Consider the following 19,111-nt stretch of genomic DNA (forward strand, 5'->3'; position numbering starts at 1 on the left):
TGTGTAGGGGGAGTGGCAGCTATACAGAGAACGAGGGCAGTGTACTACATATGGCAGCTGAGAAGGTGTTCATTCTCCAGAGAGCTGCTATCAATCATGGGCAGGGGGTGTAGCAGCAATACAGAGCATGGGTGGGCGGTTACAACACACAACTGGGAAGTATATTCCCCATCTGTGTGCGCCTTTGTCCCAGAAGGTGTGTCTGCTATTGTGATCCTGCTAGGAGGCGCTGTCATCCATGGGTGGGGGGCATGGATGGCATACCCCCACCCATGAAAAGAATACTGAAGGAACAGGCACATTTTGCGTGGGCATTCTATAACTAATAGAAAAAGAACTGGAACACAACCTGACCACACCAGCATGGATCTGCTTCTGTTGTGCTTTGTTCTATTTCACCTTTGCTCCACTGAACCATCAGTTGCATCAAAACTACAAAAAATAAGTCCTGTGGAGTGCCCTATCATTGTCGATACGTAACCTACTAGTGAGTGTAACATACTAGTGTGTGTACTCAGCCATGGCCTCCCCTTCAACTGAGTACCCTGTGACATTATATACAAGAAATGTGTGTGTGTGTGTGTGGACCCTGCAGACAGGCTTTGAAACTTTTTGTGTGTTATGAATTCAAGGAATTGTGAAATCACCCTAATCTAGCTGCATAATCCCATCCTTGGTATCAGGAAGGCTTCATTAATGAGAACCCATCAATTTAATGAAGCCTTCTGAAACCAAGAATGGGATTATGCAACTAGAGCAGGGTGGTTCCACAATTTTACCATCTCCCATCCTATCCTTTAGACACAACTACTTTTCTGTGGTTGTTATATCAAAGTGTCAGGGCTACCTGTGTGACTATAAATGCTTGAACATGTTCGTGACATGTGTTGGAACTAAAGGCTTGGATAAGCGATGAAACAACTTCAACATCACAGAACTTGTCCAGTTAAATGTGACTACTACTAGATTCATCAATTGTGATGCCCATCTCTTTCCACATCTTCCTGGATTCCCTGCATGCTTTGCAGGTTCTTCTCTACAGTTTTCTTTCAATCTGTAAGGACAACATATCCCATTGTACCTTATTACCTGCTAGCGATGATTCCTGTACTGATTCCACCTCCTGAAACTCCTCTTCTTAGCACCTCAGAAAGCAGGTTCTGTAAAATGTGTGACACAACAGTGTCTACTCGCAGGGCATAGTGACTATGTGTCATAGACGTCAACAAAGTAAATGTTTGTAAACATCACACACACATTCAGATTATTCCCTGTAACCTGATAGGAGGGGTGGCATATAGAGAAACAGATGCCCTCCATGTTCCTCCTGCAGCAGCTGAATGCCCGATGCTTCTCCTTCCCATCCTGCAGCCATTCAGTGGTTGAAGATGGAAATTGGAGGGTATCTATATGCCAACCCCCCTCCTTTCTGCTGCCCCCCTGTACTCTCTCCCCGCCCCCTGTGCTCTCTCCTGCCTCCCTCTGTCCCCACATTGTCTTCTCCCAGCATGGGGGGGTTGTTATGGTTAGAAGCCTTTCTTACCGGGAGAAGACCATGATTATCACTAGTAGCTATTGCATCTGCTCGCCATAATCGCAAGTGAATCCGGCAGGCTGGTTGTACCCAAGTTGATTGATCAAGCAGCTTGGTACATTCAGTCCGCCCATTAACGGTTTGGATCTCTGGCGGTTTCTTCTGAACCAGACAAGATTCGCACAGTGTATGGCTGGCTTTATTTGTGCTTTCCTTTGACCTAGAATCAGCTGGCACGTCACAGCAGCTGTAGCCTACGGAAGGATCCCGACAATTATGTTGTGATCCACTGAGATGCCCGATCGACAGCTGGCTCTCAGCACACCATTGAGAGCCTGAGCTAGCTGCTTCTGCCTAGCCCAAGGCTCCAGTGAGTGTTGAGAGGGCACAGTTGTATAGATGGTTAAAATGCATACAGTGGATATAAAAAGTCTACCCACCCCTGTTAAAATGTCTCGTTTCTGTGATTTAAAAAAATATAAATCATTGCAGAACTCTTCCCACATTTTAATGTGACCTGTAAACTATACAACTCAACTGAAAATCAAGCTGAAATCTTTTGGAGGGGGGCGCTCGCTTGTCCCCACCCCATTTCCTGACCTGCCGGGCTGTGTGTTCGAATAAGGGTCTGGTAGGGGTTTTGGGGGGGGGTTCCCCTTAAGATACATATCGGACCTTAGGGCCTCGTATTCTCTCATATCAGAACGAAGGGCATGGTATGCTCTTGGAGGGGGAACCCATGCCATTTAATTTGGCCTGGAGTTCCCCCTAAAGATTCATACCACACAGTGCCTGGTATTATCAGGGATCAAAGTTGGATGCCCGTTCATTGAAGTCTGATGCATGTCGGACATCAAGTCGCAGGGCAAAGTCTGATCCAAAGTGGTACAACTGTCATATCGTACCAGCGTGAACCCGACTTCTGGCTTCTGCTAGAAAGCTAAACATGAAGAACTTCATCTTTCAGAATGATAACCCAAAGCATACATCCAAATCGACAAAGGAATGGCTTCACCAGAGGAAGATTAACATTTTGTCTTGGGGTGTGTAGACATTTTATATCTACTGTATACTTGAACTATTTTACTTGCCAAATGGTTTGTGATTTGGCATGCCAATTGCTTTCCAGTTTCCTGTGTCCGTGTCCTGTGTCACAGTCTCCAACCTACTTGTTGGTTTGTAATTGAGCAACTTCACATTGGCGTAGTGTGGTTTTTCCCTCCTGCAGTCCCACTTAAAGTGAACCTGTTGCTAAACTTTTCTAAAGTATACCAAAAAGCTGCATCATGTTTAAATACTTGCCCCTATTGCCCTCCACACTGCCATTCAACTAATGAAGGATGGTACTTTGAAGTCTGCTGGGAAAATAACACTTTACAGAGTGTCGATCCCATGTGTTAATATGCTCACTTCTTTACAAGAATTGAGAGAATATAGCTGGCTAGTGTAGCTTCACCTATAGTAGCCCTCCTCCCTTAAAGTGGTTGTGAAGGCTTAAGGTTTTGTACCTAATGCATGTTATGCAGCCCCAAATGCTTACCTGAGCCATATCCCGATCCAGCACGGTGCTAGAGAGTAACAGAATTCTCCTCTCTCGCCTCACTGGACAGAGGCAGCAGCGGCAGCCATCAATAGATGCAAACAGCCCGTCTCCGGATCAAGCCCGCACAAGTGCTCCTATAGCAAGCGGCTTGCTATGGGGGAAATCGGGAAGGGAGGAGGACCTGAGTGCTGGCAGGGAAGGGTTTAGGGCTGCTCTGGGCAAAACCATTGCATAGAGCAGATGAGTATGACTTTTTTATAAAAAAAAAAATTAACCTTTAAAATTACTGTAAGTCAAACTTTCTTGAACTGGCCATAGAGCAGTGTGTTTATCGTTTAACAGCATGAATAGTAAATGGGGGAATCCTCTCTGCTGTGTCGGTGTATTCTGTCAGCAAGGAGGCTTCCTTGCCATCAGAATTTACTGAACAGTGCTGCAAGTTGAAGCCTGCAACACTGATCAAGGGAAAATTTTCCAGCAGGGCTGCTGTACAGAAATCGATCGGTAGATTGACTTCTGTACAACCACAGTGCTTATATATGAATCGAAAATCAGCTGGTTCCTGCTGAACCGGGCTAAAGGACCCCTTATTGGAAAGTAGAGGTTCAAGGTATTTAGTAAGAGGCATGCCATATTTTTTTGAAGTTGTCATTTTTTTCTAATTTTTTTTGCAAAATGAAGGAATGAAAAAAAAAATCTCCAAAATTCCGTATTTGTTTTTTTTTTTTTTTTTTACATGCTGTTACCAGTGCAGTACAGTGTCATAATATAACTGGTGTGGTGGTGATCAGGGGCACTGACTGGTGACAGAACAAAAAAAAAAAAAAAAAAAACAATTATTTTTCTTTCAATTTCTTTTTAATTTTTTTTTTTTTAAACACACTGTGACCAGAGCAATAGAATTTTCTTTACACGTTCTGATTGCTTAAAGCAGTGAATTGCAATGCTATAAGCAAGCATTTTATTGAATGAAACAGATTCATTCAGTTTGTTTTGTTGTAATTAGCTGTGATTGGTCAAAGCTAATCACATGGTACAGATGAACTGTGATTGGCCCTTTCTGTACCATGTGATCACATTGACCACACAGTGATCACAGCTAGCAACACAATTGTACACCTATTGTTTACAACTGTCATGTAACCTGTTGTGATTGGTCACATGGTACTTGCAGCGAGCCGGTACACTGATAGACACAACCAGTGACAGGTCGCGCTGTGCAGAGCTTTCTGAGAGGACGTCATATGACGATCACTCAGAACGGTAAAGCCACCGCCCAGCCATCATTCTGCTATAGGCCGGGCAGGAAGGTGTAAATTAATATTTATTACAGGTACTTATATAGATGTCAATTTATGCAGCGCTTTTTCTATTTGTTATACAGTCAATTGAAAATGAAGCTTTTTTTTTTTTTTTTATGTGAACCAGGCAGTATGGTAAAAATCAAAATGAATTCACCACCCTCCACTAAGCCTAGTAACCAGTGTTTGCATCTATTGCTACATGATGAGAATATTGTTCTATTATTCATTGTCAAGACAAAAATAGCATAAAACGTGTTCTGAAACCTAGGCACTCAATCAGACACCAAGCAAATGTAATATTAATCACATCTGATAAATATGACATGTCCGCTCACCCTCTGTATTTAAAAAAAGTCTCTTTATATTATTGGATTTGTGGTAAGAGTCAAAATCTTCATGTAACATTGTTCCCAGTTCACTGTATGTATATTGTATGTAAGTTATAAAACTCATTTTGGTCTTCTATTGGGGAAGTAGAATTTGCCCAGAAAGCAAAATCTGATATCTGTTCTGCAAATATAGTTTTATTTTCTACAGCATATACAGAAAAACGGTCTCTGTAAGGAACAATCATTTAGGCTTCCTCTAAGCTAACCCATGAAAGGGTAGTTAAAGGCAAAGTAACAAGATGAATGGCCGAAACCTGAGTCCCGTCACATGGAGGATGTTCAGCGCTTAGTCTGCAAATACTGGCTTTCTTAAAGAGGAAGTAAACCCATTAGGGTTTACTTCCTCTTTGATTCCCTGCAAAGGTAAAGCATAATGGACTACTATTCATCGCATAGTAGTCCATTATGTGTCACTTATCTGACGCAGGAGCCAGCGAAGTCACCGCTGTCCCCTGTAGTCTGGCGCATACATCTTCTCGGTGGGTCGCGCTGCTCCGCCGCTGTCATTCGGCGAATCTGCGATGACGTCACTCTCGCGCATGCGCACGGGAGCTGCCGCTCGCGGCATATCGCCGCGATCTGCCGCTTACCCAGTGCCCCTGCGTGCCGCTGTCTACGGGTAAATATCTCCTAAATCTTATAGGTTTAGGAGCTATTTCTTGGACCTACAGATAAGCCTTAATCTAGGCTTACCTGTAGGTCAAAGTGGTTTGTAAGGGTTTACAACCACTTTAAAACTTCTTAAAACTTGATATTTGATTTAATAAGTAAACGAAAACCCCTTTCCGCAGTTAGTGATATAACATAAATAAAACACATACCGTATATACTCGAGTATAAGCCGACTTTTTCAGCATATTTTTTTATGCTGAAAAAGCCCCCCTCGGCTTATACTCGAGTGAGGGTCTCCCCCTGTGTCATGCAGTCTTAACTGTTCGGCAGCCGTCCACTGTAACAAAGCCCCGCCTCCTCCTCATCCGTGATAGATGGAACACTGAAACCATGCTGGGAAACTGAATCAGTGTACCGTCTATCATGGAGGAGGCGGGGCTTTGTTACAGTGGACGGCCGTCGAACAGTTAAGACTGCAGTTGTGTGACACAGCAGGAGACACCCGCTGTTTGTAATCAAAGGTACAGATGGGCACATTGAGGCTGCAAATGGGCACTGATGATACAGGTGGGCACAGTGAGGCTACAGATGGGCATTGTTTACCAGTAGCTGCTGAAGTTCCCACCCTAGGCTTATACTCGAGTACTTTCACAGTTTATGGTAAAATTAAGTGCCTCTGCTTATATTCGGGTCGGCTTATACGCGAGTATATACAGTATTTTTTCACAAAAAATCCCTATACATAGTGATGCATGCACTGTTATATGTTTTTACATACATCTGTAATATATATATATAATATACAGTGGGTAAAATAGCCAAGAAACCTTAAAGCTGAGTGTCACCCAAAAGTGGAATTTCTGCTTTAAGTACTCCTTGCCCCCCTGACATGCCACATTTGGCATGTCATTTTTTTGGGGGGTGGAGTGGGTACTTAGTTTAAAGTGGGACACCCTATGTCACTTCCTCCTTCCTGATCTTGGCCATCTAGGCAACTCCTCCTTTCCACCTAGGCGGACCTTCCCTCTGTAATCTTCTGTGACACGTGACAGGTCCCAGAAGATTGTCTGGCCACTAGCAGAGCGCAGAGCGACTCGTGCATGCGCAGTGCGCACCCGGCAGTGAAGCAGAAAGCTGTCACAACCGGGTGCCCACAGTGGCTATGACGGCGCCGGTGGAGGGGGGGGGGCAACGAGGCTCCAGGTGGCCGCATAGCTGGACCGTAGGGTAGGTGAGTGTTTATTAACCACTTTGCGCCTGCACTATAGTCAAAAGACGGCTACAGCGCAGACGCTATCTGCCGGGAGGGCGTCCCTGGATGTCCTCCCTTTAACTTCCCCAAGTTCTGTGCTGGCCGTGTCCCCCGGACACAGCCAGTCACAGATCGCAGTAAACGGCCAATCACAGCGGCTGTTTATAGCGCAATCGGCGTGCCCAATGAGCGATGATCTCGTATGTATGAGATCATCCCTCCTCGCCGGGTCTCCCTTCTCACACAGAGAGCGTGTGAGGAGGGAGAGATGAACCACTGCAGAGATGCAGCGGTTAGTGTAAAAAATAAAAATAAATCAAACGAAAATTAAGTGCCCATCTGCCCCCACTGCCACCTGCCCGCACTGCCATCAGTGCCATCTGTCATCAGTGCCACCTGTCAGTGCCACATATTATTGCCACATGTCATGAGTGCCACATATTAGTGCCATCTGTCATCAGTGCCACCTGTCACTGTCACGTGCCATCTATTATCAGTGTCACGTGTCATCAATGCCAGGTATCAGTGCCTATCTGCCCCCACTGCCACCTGTCATCAGTGCCACATTAGTGCCATCTGTCCGTGTCACCAGTGCCACGTATCAGTGCCACCTGTCATCAGTGCCACGTCGTCATTGTCCTGGTGCTCCAGGGCCTTCAAAAGTGTAATAGGTAGTCAACAAGTTAGTTGTATAATTTATGCTCCTAGAACATGTGACGGTGCTCCCTGCATGTTGGGCCTCTCTGTGGCCAGGCTGTGGAGAAGTCCCACACATGTGGTATCGTAATACTCAGGAGGAGTAGCAGAATTTATTTTGGGGCATTATTTGTGGTATACACATGCCATGTGAGAAAAATAACCTATTACAATGACAATTTTGAGGAAAAAAATAAATTAAAATAAAAAATCTTCATTTTGCAAAGAATTGTGGGAAAAAATGACAACATCAAAAAGCTCACCATTCCTCTTACTAAATACCTTGGAATGTCTACTTTCAAAAAAGGGGTCATTTGGGGGTATTTGTACTTTCCTGGCTTGTTCGGGTCGCAAGAAATTAGATCGGCCACCAGTACATCAGATGTGATCAATTTTGTGTGGTTGGCACCACAGCTTGTAGACTCTCTAACTTTAACTTTCACAAAGACCAAATAATATCCACTAATTTTGGGTTACTTTTACCAAAGATATGTAGCAGTATAAATTGTGGGCAAAATTTATGAAGAAAAATTAATAATTTGCTAAATTTTATCACAGAAACAAAGAAAAATGCTTTTTTTTTAAAGAATTTTCGGTCTTTTTTCATTTATAGCGCAAAAAATAAAAAACCCAGAGGTGATCAAATACCACCAAAAGAAAGCTCTATTTGTGGGGAAAAAAAGGACAAAAAATTCATTTGGGTACAGTGTTGCATGACTGAGTAATTGTCATTCAAAGTGTGAGAGCACCGAAAGCTGAAAATTGGTCTGGGCAGGAGGGGTGTTTAAGTGCCCAGTAGGCAAGTGGTTAAAAGTCAGAAGCTACACTTTTTGTAGCTGCTGACTTTTAATAAACTAAAAAATGTGTGGAACTCCACTTTAAGGATTTAGAGAAGATCTGTAAAGAAGAGTGGACCAAAATCCCTCCTGAGATGTTTGCAAACCTGGTCACCAACTACAAGAAACCTCTTACTTCCACCAAGTACTAAGTCATGTTTTGCTTGGGTATCAAATACATTTTTCTCACTGAACTGCAACTCAATTTCTAACATTTGTATTGTGTTTTTTTCTGGATTTTTGGTTGATATTCTGTCTGTATCATTTATCATTTAAAATACACTATGATAAAAATGATAGACACTTCATTTTTTTGTAAGTGGGCAAACTCACAAAATTTGCAGGGGATCAAATAATTTTCCCCAGTGTGTGTGTGTGTGTGTGTGTGTGTGTGTGTGTGTGTGTGTGTGTGTGTATGTATATGTATGTATGTATGTGTGGCGGCCCATCCATAGGGTGCGCTCCGGGCACCACCGCCTCTCCTGTAGTCGCAAAAAAAACTATTTAAGACTGCCCCTTTAAGAAAAAAATAAAAAGTCCTTATAAGTGCACTTCAGGCGCCAAACACAGTGCGCTATGGGAAGCACTATGCCAATGCCATCACGAGATTGCAGATGTGGCGATTCATTTGCGGGCTCTTAACCCACTGTGCAGCGCAATACAAAGCGCAGAACAGCTTCCACCCATAAAATCACTGTGATTCTATGGGCGGGAGCATTGTTGTTCAAATCGAGAGGTTACTTCTGGGTTTCGTGAAACAGACGACAGCCAGAAGTGAAGTCGGCCCTCCGCTCCGGCCCCCTACACCTCAGATCATGAGACATATCACATTGCATTGCTCCGCAGCAACCTTCCCCTGGCCGGGGACTCCTGTTGTCCAGCCTATCCCTCTGGTGAAGATGACCGGGTGTGTGAGTGAGAATGGCAGAGGGAGAGGGGCAGTGCTCGGTGCAGACTCCAGAGCATACGGCAGCTGTTGGTGGAGCTCCCGGCAGGCGAGGGATACCGAGGAGTTGCATGGCGGGAGTCAGGACTCTAGAATAGTACCCAGTGCTGGGGAGAGTCCTCATCCAATGGAAGCCATAGAGAGGTGAGCAGAATCCACCGATTGACCTACTGGATTCCTTCTTCCTGCACTACTTCCCCCACACATTTACAATGTCAGTGTAGTGGGCAGGTAGGTCAGTGTAGTGGGCAGGTAGGTCAGTAGGTGGGCAGTGTGAACTTCTGTGCAATGTGGGAAACCGCAGTGGATTAGCAGATGGGGGGGGGGGGGGGTGGTAATTGTGCAGATGGGGGGGGGGGTGGTAATTGTGCAGACTGGAGGGGGGGGGGGGGGTGGTAATTGTGCAGACTGGAGGGGGGGGGTAATTGTGCAGGCTTGTGAGACGTGCTATATGCCAGGCTTTGTGAGACATGTTACATACCATGGTCTGTGAGGCTGAGCTATATACTGCTGACACTATGAGTGGAAGCAAGTGGAATACAGGGGGTGGAGTGGGTGGATTCTATAAGGGGTGTGGCTTATGAGAAGTGGGATTGGCCAGCTGGGAAGCGGCGGTGTTCACCAGCCGCCTATGTATATATGTGTGTGTGTGTATAGATATATAGATAGAGAGAGATGGAGAGAGAGAGCAATTTTCACCTTGTAATATGTATCACAAACCCTCAAAGAAAAGAGGAAGTCCTAACAAGGAAGTAAGAGTTTTTTATCCAGAGCACGGCCGCTGAGCTATATCCCTTTTGGGGAAAGTGTGTGTACTTTTTACCAGTCTTGTATATAGCTGCCCCTGAGTGTATTTCCAATAATTTTATAAAAATGGGAATGTTTTAATGGTAACACACTGAGTTGTTTTAATTTTCTTCCTGAGCATTCATTGGGGAATATAAAGGAGTGCCTTTTTTAAGAAAAACTTTCCACTGGATTTTTTGGAGTTGGGATTAAAACATATGGGAAAGGAAGTGTAAGCACAAATTCCCCTCAGGAGACTTTGGCGTGTTTTTCTGTGCCCCTTAATGGGGAAGGTGTACTTTGACAGAACGCATCTTTAAGTAAAAGAATTAGGTGAGAGCATAGAGTGGAAGGTGGAGGATCATGTGGGGAGTAACATGTGAAAATCTGGAGTGATTGAGGCGCACAAATACATAAGGGCTTTGATTTTTATTGGACTTTATCTGTTCTCACATGGTATCACTATGTATACCTGGTGGTATAAAATGGTTTAGGTAAAGAATTTCCAGTGCGCAGGTTAATTTAGATTTAATGTTTTATAAGGTGCTTTTTTTTTTTTTTTTGCTTGTGTTTTCAGGATATACGGTAATATACATCACAATTCTTTTGTGATACATATTACAGGGTGAAAGCTGCACTGCATTTTATGATTATATATACAGTATATATTGGTATTTGATTTACCTTTTGTAGGACTATGTTGGTGTATTTGGGTGTGCAGGATGGGTAAAGATGCACTATATTACCAAAAGTAATATCTTGGTCTTAGTCTGTAGGGTTCAATATTGTGTTGGCCAATCCTTTGCAGCTTGAACAGCTTCAACTCTTCTGGGAATGCTGTCCACAAGGTTTAAGAGCGTGTCTATGGGAATAGTTTCATAGTTGGTTAGGTTGAATAAAGACACCAGTCCATCCAGTTCAACCTGAGTGAGTGTCTACAATTGTCCCCATCCCTGTACATTGTACACTCACATCAGTCCCTGTTCTCAAGGAGCCACAATCTAAGGTCCCCATTCATATACTAGGGCCAATTTTGGACAGAAGCCAATTAACCTACCTGCATGTCTTTGGATTGTGGGAGGAAACCAGAGTACCCGGAGGAAACCCAGGCAGGCACAGGGAGAACATGCAAACTCCAGGCAGGTAGTGTCGTGGTCAGGATTTGAACCAACGACCCTTCTTACTGCTAGGTGAGAGTTCTAACCACTACACCACTGTGCTGCCCAGAATGTTTGACCATTCTTACAGAATCGCATTTGTGAGGTCAGACACTGATGTGGACAAGAAGGTCTGGTTTGCAGTCTCCGCTCCAATTCATTCCTAAGGTGTTCTGTTGGGTTGAGGTCAGGACTCTGTGTAGGCCATTCAAATTCCTCCACCCAAAACTCGCTCATCCATGTATTTATGGACCTTGTTTTGTACACTGGTCCATATCTTTTGGTGGAGGGGGGATTTTGATGTGGGGTTGTTTTTCAGGGGTTGGGCTTGACCCCTTACTTCCAGGGAAGGGAATTCTTTAGTCAGCATACCAAGACAGTTGGACAATTTCATGCTGCCAACTTTGTGGGAACATTTTGGGGATGGCCGCTTCCTGTTCCAACATGACTGCGCACCGGTGCAGCCTAAATCTTGCATGACAATGCTCAAGTCAAGTGAAAGAGCATCATCTTGTGAGATCTAAGTTACTGTGTTTTCCCCAGGAACTCGCTGAAAGAAGCATGGTGTCTCCCTCACCTAGGCATGGTAGACTGAAGATTGGGGTACGATAAGTATATTATTCATTTATTTTTCCTTACAGGTATGTTTTTGAAGTACTATTATGCAGCAATATTAGAAGGGGGTTGGGGGCGCAGACCTAATCAAGGGATCTTGCATCAGGAGAAAGATAAGGAAATTGCACCTGAAGTTTGCATCCTTAAAGGTCTGCTTTAACGATGCACGCTTCAAGGCCAATTTCCTTATCCTTCTCTCACTCCTTGGTGGGTCACTGACATAGGAACAAGTGAGTATTCTGACATTTTACTGGCTATATGCTTGTTTCTGGTCAGTGATTAGGTAAGTAGGAAAACAATAGCACCTCCTATGGTTCTATCCTGACACGTTACTATGATGGAGTCTTCCTTTCCATCTTTCTGTCTTTTTATCTACTCACAAGAGCTGATTTCATAACTCTTGGCTCGCTAGGAGCAGGGCTGAAAGCTTATCTAGAAGCTGTATGAAAGGAATGCCTCTCATAGCCTGTTCCATGCAATTGCCACAGGAGGACCTACCACCAGCTGAGGCTGATCTGGAATTGGTTCTTGGATACAGCTTTTCTTGCTTTATTTAGCATTGGGTTTGTTAGTAGAAGAAAAGATTATATTGTAATCAGAATTAATAGTGGTTTCCCTGCAACAAAGTTTTCATCATACAAGATGATGCTTTAGAGTTTTTTTTTTTTTTGTTTAGTCAATACTGGATCAAAAGTATTTGGGTGCCATCATTGCTTGTATAGGTAGGCCATAACCATTCCTCTCCATTCTAAACAGTAAATAGGTTTGGCCATGGTGATGCACCAGAAGTTGTGGACCGACCTTGGGTGTGCCTCACTGATGACATTGTAGGCAAATGACTGAAGTAGTAAATCAACAGGCAGAAATGTTATCTGTGAACCAACAAATGTGTTCAAACAAAGTTCACGCTAGTGTAGTGTGGAATGTGCAAAAAATGCATGTTGTGCTTGTGGTGCATTGTTAATGGCACTCTAAACGCATTACGTACATTTTTGTTCTTTAAAGGAAAAGTTCACCTTTATGGAAAAAATAATAAATGCACGTATTTTGCATAACAAAAATGTGCACCTCCTTTTTTTTTTTTTTTTTTTTTTTTTTTTCCTGCGGGAGCCTGGAAAGCATTGCACCCTCCAGTAGATCGTGGGTGCAATATGGGTTCCTGCAGACATATCCTCCAGCTTTGTGTTTGAAAGCCGGTGTTCTGTCTGTCCACACAGCCCATTGCAACCCCTTCTACAGCATTATAAGACAGTACTTTATTCATTCATAGTAGTTCATTCATAGGAATCTGTGAATGAATGACACAGCTGTGTGGGCGGAGCTCCACATGGCCGCGCTGTTTTAAAGAGGAAGTAAACCCTGACGAGTTTACTTCCTCTTTCATTCCCTGCAAAGGCAAAGCATAATGGACTACTATGCATCGCATAGTAGCAAATTATGTGTCACTTACCTGACACAGGAGCCAGCAAAGTCACCGCTGTCCCCTGTAGTTCCGAGCGTCCATCTTCTTGGTGGGTCTCCGTGGGTCTCGCTGCTCCGGCACTGTGATTCGCCGGAGCAGCGATGACGTCACTCCCACGCATGCGCACGGGAGCCGAGACGCGCGGCATTGCGCGGCATCTTCGTCATCGACGATGCCATGCTCAGTGCGCCTGCGCGCCGCAGACAGCGGTGCCCGTCTTCGGGCAAATATTTCCTAAACCGTATAGGTTTGGGAGATATTTCTTGGACCTGCAGGTAAGCCTTAATCTAGGCTTACCTGTAGGTCAAAGGGGTTTGTAAGGGTTTACAACCACTTTAAGTGGCAAATTCACATATACATTTCTAGTACCTTCTATTGCTCTCCGCCTCCTCCAAATCGACATCTTTTATTTTTTGTTTTTATTTTTGTTTCTTTGTTCCTGTTTAGAGGGTGGCCATATCTTTTTTCCATGGTCCCACTGTATGTAGATACGGTGAACTATGGAATTTGTAGTGTGCATAGAGCTCATGACCACAACTAACATGTTTAAAGTAGAACTATAGGCAAAACTTTAGTTTTTTGTTTTGGGTAGAGCAAGGGAGGTTTATAACCCCTATCATATTTTTTTTTTCTCCATCTGTGTCTCATTGCAGAGATTCCCCTTCACTTCCTGTCCCATATCCAAAAATGCAGTGAGAGGGAATTCGAGAACTAGTGTCCCCATTGGAAGATTTCTCCTCTATTACTTTTCTGAGGACAACCCAACATTTTTTTTTTTTTTACTTTTACTTTCAATGATAATGGTAAACAGGACAAATAGAGAGGGTGAATCTCCTTAATGAGGGCACAGACAGCAATAAAAACTGACAGGGGTTCTAATCCATCTCCTCTCCACTCGATCCAAAAATTTTGCCTTAAAGAGGAACTGCACCTTTTAAAAAAAAAATATTAAAAGCCAGCAGCTACAAATATTGCAGCTGCTGACTTTTAATAAATTGACACTTACCTGTCCCAGGGTCCAGCGATGTCGGCGGCAGATGACGAGCAATCGTTCGTCTCTCTGCTGCCCCCACCACCATCCTCTGTCAGGGAATTGGGAAGTGAAGCATTGTGGCTTCACTGCCCGGTTCCCTACTGCACATGCGCGAGTCGCGCTGCGCCTCTCTACTGGTCCCCGCTGTGTCCTGGGAACTGTGTGTTTCCCAGAACACAACAGGAGGGGGAGGGTGCATCTGCGGCGATCTTGTCCTGGAAGTGGGTGCAGATACCTGGATTATCCAGGTATCTGCACCCCCCTCCCCCCCGAAAGGTGCCAATTGTGGCACCGGAGGGGGGGAGGGATCAGATGAGCGGAACTTCCACTTCAGGGTGGAGGCCCGCTTTAAGTTATACTTTAACATGTGCTCGTCCCAAAAAAAAAAATGAAGTAAGAGGGAAAAGTAAACCTTCAGGAGCTCACAAAAGACATTTATCAAGAGGAAGAAAAACACAATAAAAATTTGTGGATTATTTTTGGAGAATAAGGATGTCGCTTAGTGTCACTTTAACCTGAACCAGTGACCACGATAAACATAGGAGAAAAACACTTTTACTGCATAGTACTACACAATCTGGACATTTTTCATTTATATCAGGTGATGGTTAGAGAAGGAGAAAACGGTTAAAGTGGTTGTAAACCCTTACAACCAACTTTGACCTACAGGTAAGCCTAGATTAAGGCTTACCTGTAGGTCCAAGAAATATCTCCTAAACCTACACGGTTTAGGAGATATTTGCTGAAAGACAGGCACCGCTGTCTACGGCGCATGCGCCGTAGACAGCGGTGCGCAGGTGCACTGAGCGCGCCGCAGTCAACAGCGATATGCCGCGAGTGGCAGCTCCCGTGCGCATGCGCAGGAGTGACGTCATCGCAGCTTCGCCGAATGACAGCGGCGGAGCAGCGCGACCCACCGAGAAGATGGATGCGCCAGACTACAGGGGAAAGCGGTGACTTCGCTGGCTCCTGTGTCAGGTAAGTGACACATAATGGACTACTATGCGATTCATAGTAGTCCATTATGCTTTACCTTTGCAGGGAATGAAAGAGGAAGTAAACTCATCAGGGTTTACTTCCTCTTTAATAGAGAGACGAAACATATCGGCTAAAAATTGTGTTATCAGCATTTTGCCGATAAAAGTGTACTGATATTGGTGCTGACAATGCACTTGATTTTACTTTACTAACAGTGTATTTTTCATAGTTCATGTGACTCAAAAACGTAACACGGGCGCGATGATGCGTTCTTGCTGCGTTTTCAAAGCATTTCAATTGGGGAGGTGTGTTTTTTATTTTAACTGACCAAAAATGCAGCAAGCAGGATATTTAACACCATAACGGAAGCACAATGGACCAGTTTGTGTGTGTATGTATATGTATGTGTGTGTGTGTATATATATATATATATATGTGTGTATGTATGTGTTTTTTTTTTTTTTAACTGTCGTTTTTGGGCAAGTGCATCCTGCATTTTCAATTTTGGTTTTGGCACCAAAATTCCCATTCGGTGCACCTCTAGTGATGTATTTTTGTGGGCAGTATTAATTCTATTTTCCCTTGCTAATCCAAAGCCAGAAGTATCTTACAGCAAAATATAAATCATCCAATTAAAGTGTATACCCTAATTTGTCATTTTTACCTACAGGTAAGCCTGGCTTACCTGTAGGTAAAATTAATATCTCCTAAAGCTGTACGGTTTAGGAGATATTCCCTTTGCTTGCAGCCGCTGACGACAGCGGCACATGCGCTCTGAATGCCTGGCCGAAGGTCCGGCAGATGCTACCAGACCTTGCCGGGAAGAAGACACCCACGAGCGGGAGTGACGTCATTGAGGATCCAGCCATTCCAGCTGTGAACCCGGAAGAAATGCTGAGGGAAAGATGTCGGCTCCTTCGGCGTGGACTATGCTGCGATACGGGGGATTTGATCTAAGGTAAAGATTCATAATGAGCTAGTATGCTGTGCATACTAGCTCATTATGCCTTTTGCCTTGCAGTGTTTTTTTTTTTTTTTTTTTGATGTGCCTATATACAACGGCTTTAAATTCTACATCTCCTAATATATAAGACGAAAAGAAGTGTTTCGCCATGTCAGATCAAAGTGTGGTTGCCACATCCCTAGTATTCAATTGAGAAAAGAAGAGAAATCCCCTTTCATTAGGACTTTAAAGGCAACAAACACATATGTATAATCAAAAATAATTGTCTTTTATTAAATGTACATAAAATTGTATGAACATATAGTGACCGATATTAAAAAAGACCTAAGAAAATATTACCGGGGATTACTATATATTGGAGACTAACAATATTTTTGTCATACTTGCCATGTAACTTGTTGTTTTTTTGTTTTTGATGTTTTGTATATTCTTGTAATATTTTCTTAGGTCTTTTTTAATATCGGTCACTATATGATCGTATGTTTTTATGTACATTTATTTTTGATTATGCATATGTGTTTGTTGCCTCAAGTCCCAGTGAAGGGGGATTTCTCTTCTTTTCTCCCAATATATACACCATAAATGAAAATGTTTACATATACACAAACGCATTTTTTTATTAATGACATAATCAGTGTCCATCCCTCTTTTCAATGCTGCTGAGCAAGGGGGTCTGGCATTCAGAAGGGTTTGTTACAATGACATGTATAATCCTGGCTTTCGATTAGCTGTATTGGCAATCAGTAGGGACTACCATACATATCCGTCAATAATGTGCTTAGTGGAATATGGGCTGCAAAGGCTGCTATGAAATGCACAACAATCTATTCTCAAGCCAGCAGAAATTTATATATTTTTTTATTTTCATTTTTTTTCTTGTTTCTTTATATTAAAGTGGGGTACCCCTTAAAAAAAAAAAAAATTAAAAGTCAGCAGCTACAAATACTGCAGCTGCTGGCTTTTAATAATCGGACACTTACCTGCCCCAGGGTCCAGCGATGCGGGGGAACGAAGCCCCCCCCTCGTTCCCCGCTCCGCTCGCGGCGCCGTCATGCATACTGTGGGCACCCGGCTGTGGCTTGACAGCCGGGCACCCACTGCGCAAGCGCGAGCGGCACAGGGCGCCGTGATACGCCGTACAGTCACCTGGGACACGTGAGATGTCCCAGGTGAATGTGCGGCGCAAGGGGAAGTGATGTCACCAGCCCGGGCAATGAAGAAGGCAGACTACGAGGGACCCCCTAGCAACCGGTATTTAGAGGTGAGTAAACATTTTTTTTTTTTTTTTTTTGCCAATTATTTTTTTTTTATTTTTTTTATGAATTTTAAGCAGCTTTTCATTTTTTGGTGGCAACACCACTTTAACTATTGTAGGTTTTTGTTAACACATGAAAATCTGACAATTAATGTTTCCATCTTCTGTTTGAGAGAAAGATTGATGTTGGGATTCAAGGCACAAAGAAGCCGTAATTCCTTGTTTTTTGTTTTTTTTTATCGTTATTAAGTTGGCTGTTAGACTGGCTTGCCATCCGTGCGTTTGTGGTAATGCACATTATTAGGGGTGTTATGCATTGGCACATTGCTTTGCACTGCCATATATTTTCAAAGAAACCCCAATGCACATTTATTCTGTCAAAAAAATAGGAATATTCCATTTTGTTGTATATGGGTAATACCTGCAAAATGAAAGGGCAGCCTTAGTGTTATGCACTTAAATATGCAAAATACCTCACCGTAAAGTGCTTGCAGTAATTGTACACAGATGTGAAGGGCGGGGTTTACTAGAATAGTCTGGGTCTTTTTCTACTGTTAATCATGGTTGTATTTATGTTGCCGATACCCAGTTATGATGAGAAATGTATGTGTTTTGTCTGAATGTCAAGTATTTGTGTTACAATGCTGTTAACATTTTCCTATTGGCAGCTGATTCAAAATGCCTGCGACTATTCTGTACCTATTCCCCTGTGAGTTCAGCCACTGTCACCTTTTTTTCACAGTAACATTACAGATCACGCTGCACACATTCTATTTCAATTGAAATTGAAGCCAGTAAAATGGAAATAGTTCATTGCATGCATGGGGTTCCTCCGGGTACTCCGGTTTCCTTCCACACTCCAAAGACATGCTGGTAGGTTTACTGGCCCCTGTCTAAATTGGCTCTAGTATACAGTATGTATGAATGTGATTGTACAGGGACTGATGTGAATGTACAGTGTATATGTGAAGTGCTGTGTAAATTCACAGAGCTATAGAAGTACCTGTAACAATAATAAAAAAAAATACTAGTTCAACCGCATTACAGGGCATTTTCTAGATGACTGCAGTTCAAAAATACAGCAGTCAAATATATTGTGTGTGTTATTTGTTTTTAAAACCTTGGTCGGGGTAATGTAGTCTCATCCTTTTATTAATGGTTTTGCTTATTTGCAGGATATTGGACTTTCTCCTAAAAGCAATCATGCGTACAATGTGGTTTGCTGGTGGCTTCCACTGGGTGACCGTAAAGGGAAGACAAGCACTGCCCGCTGAGGCTCCTATCCTGACCTTGGCTCCACATTCCTCGTATTTTGATGCCATTCCAGTAACGATGACAATGGCCTCTATTGTGATGAAAGCAGAAAGCAAAGACATTCCTGTTTGGGGAAGTGAGTGACAAATTCAAAGCACAAACTGTAAACAAACTATAACCTTTTAGGCCTTTTTTTTAATTTTTTTTGTTTTGAAGGGCTAGTTCACAAAAAAGTGATATTTTACAGTGATATTAAACAGTGGATTGAGCTGTGCATCTTGGGGACTGCAGTGGTGAGATCTCAATGTAATTATTCTTAGACTCTATCATCTTAGATTCTCACTTATGCTAATACATAACTGGATAAAATGAGAATCGTGTTTTATTTATTTTTTGCTTAGAATAAAGATCACGATTCTCGCGGTGTAACATCTTTCACATTATACACCAAAAAATTAGACGAACTTTACTGATTCGTTTTTATTTATTGACGTA

The 19,111-nt window shown here is 43.2% G+C and overlaps 1 protein-coding gene across 1 annotated transcript in view; it reads left to right on the forward strand.

The window, feature by feature from the left end:
- The window catches only part of LPCAT1 (lysophosphatidylcholine acyltransferase 1), a 213,336-nt gene that overhangs the window by 119,350 nt on the left and 74,875 nt on the right, over positions 1-19,111 (forward strand). The window contains exon 3 of the mRNA XM_077492013.1: positions 18,538-18,752. Coding sequence (XP_077348139.1) covers positions 18,538-18,752 — 215 coding nt within the window. The remainder of the gene's footprint in view (positions 1-18,537; positions 18,753-19,111) is intronic.

The sequence above is a fragment of the Lithobates pipiens genome, unplaced genomic scaffold (assembly GCF_037356315.1).
Source record: "Lithobates pipiens isolate NorthernLeopardFrog02 unplaced genomic scaffold, aLitPip1_a1.2 Scaffold_19, whole genome shotgun sequence".
Taxonomy (NCBI): Eukaryota; Metazoa; Chordata; class Amphibia; order Anura; family Ranidae; genus Lithobates; species Lithobates pipiens.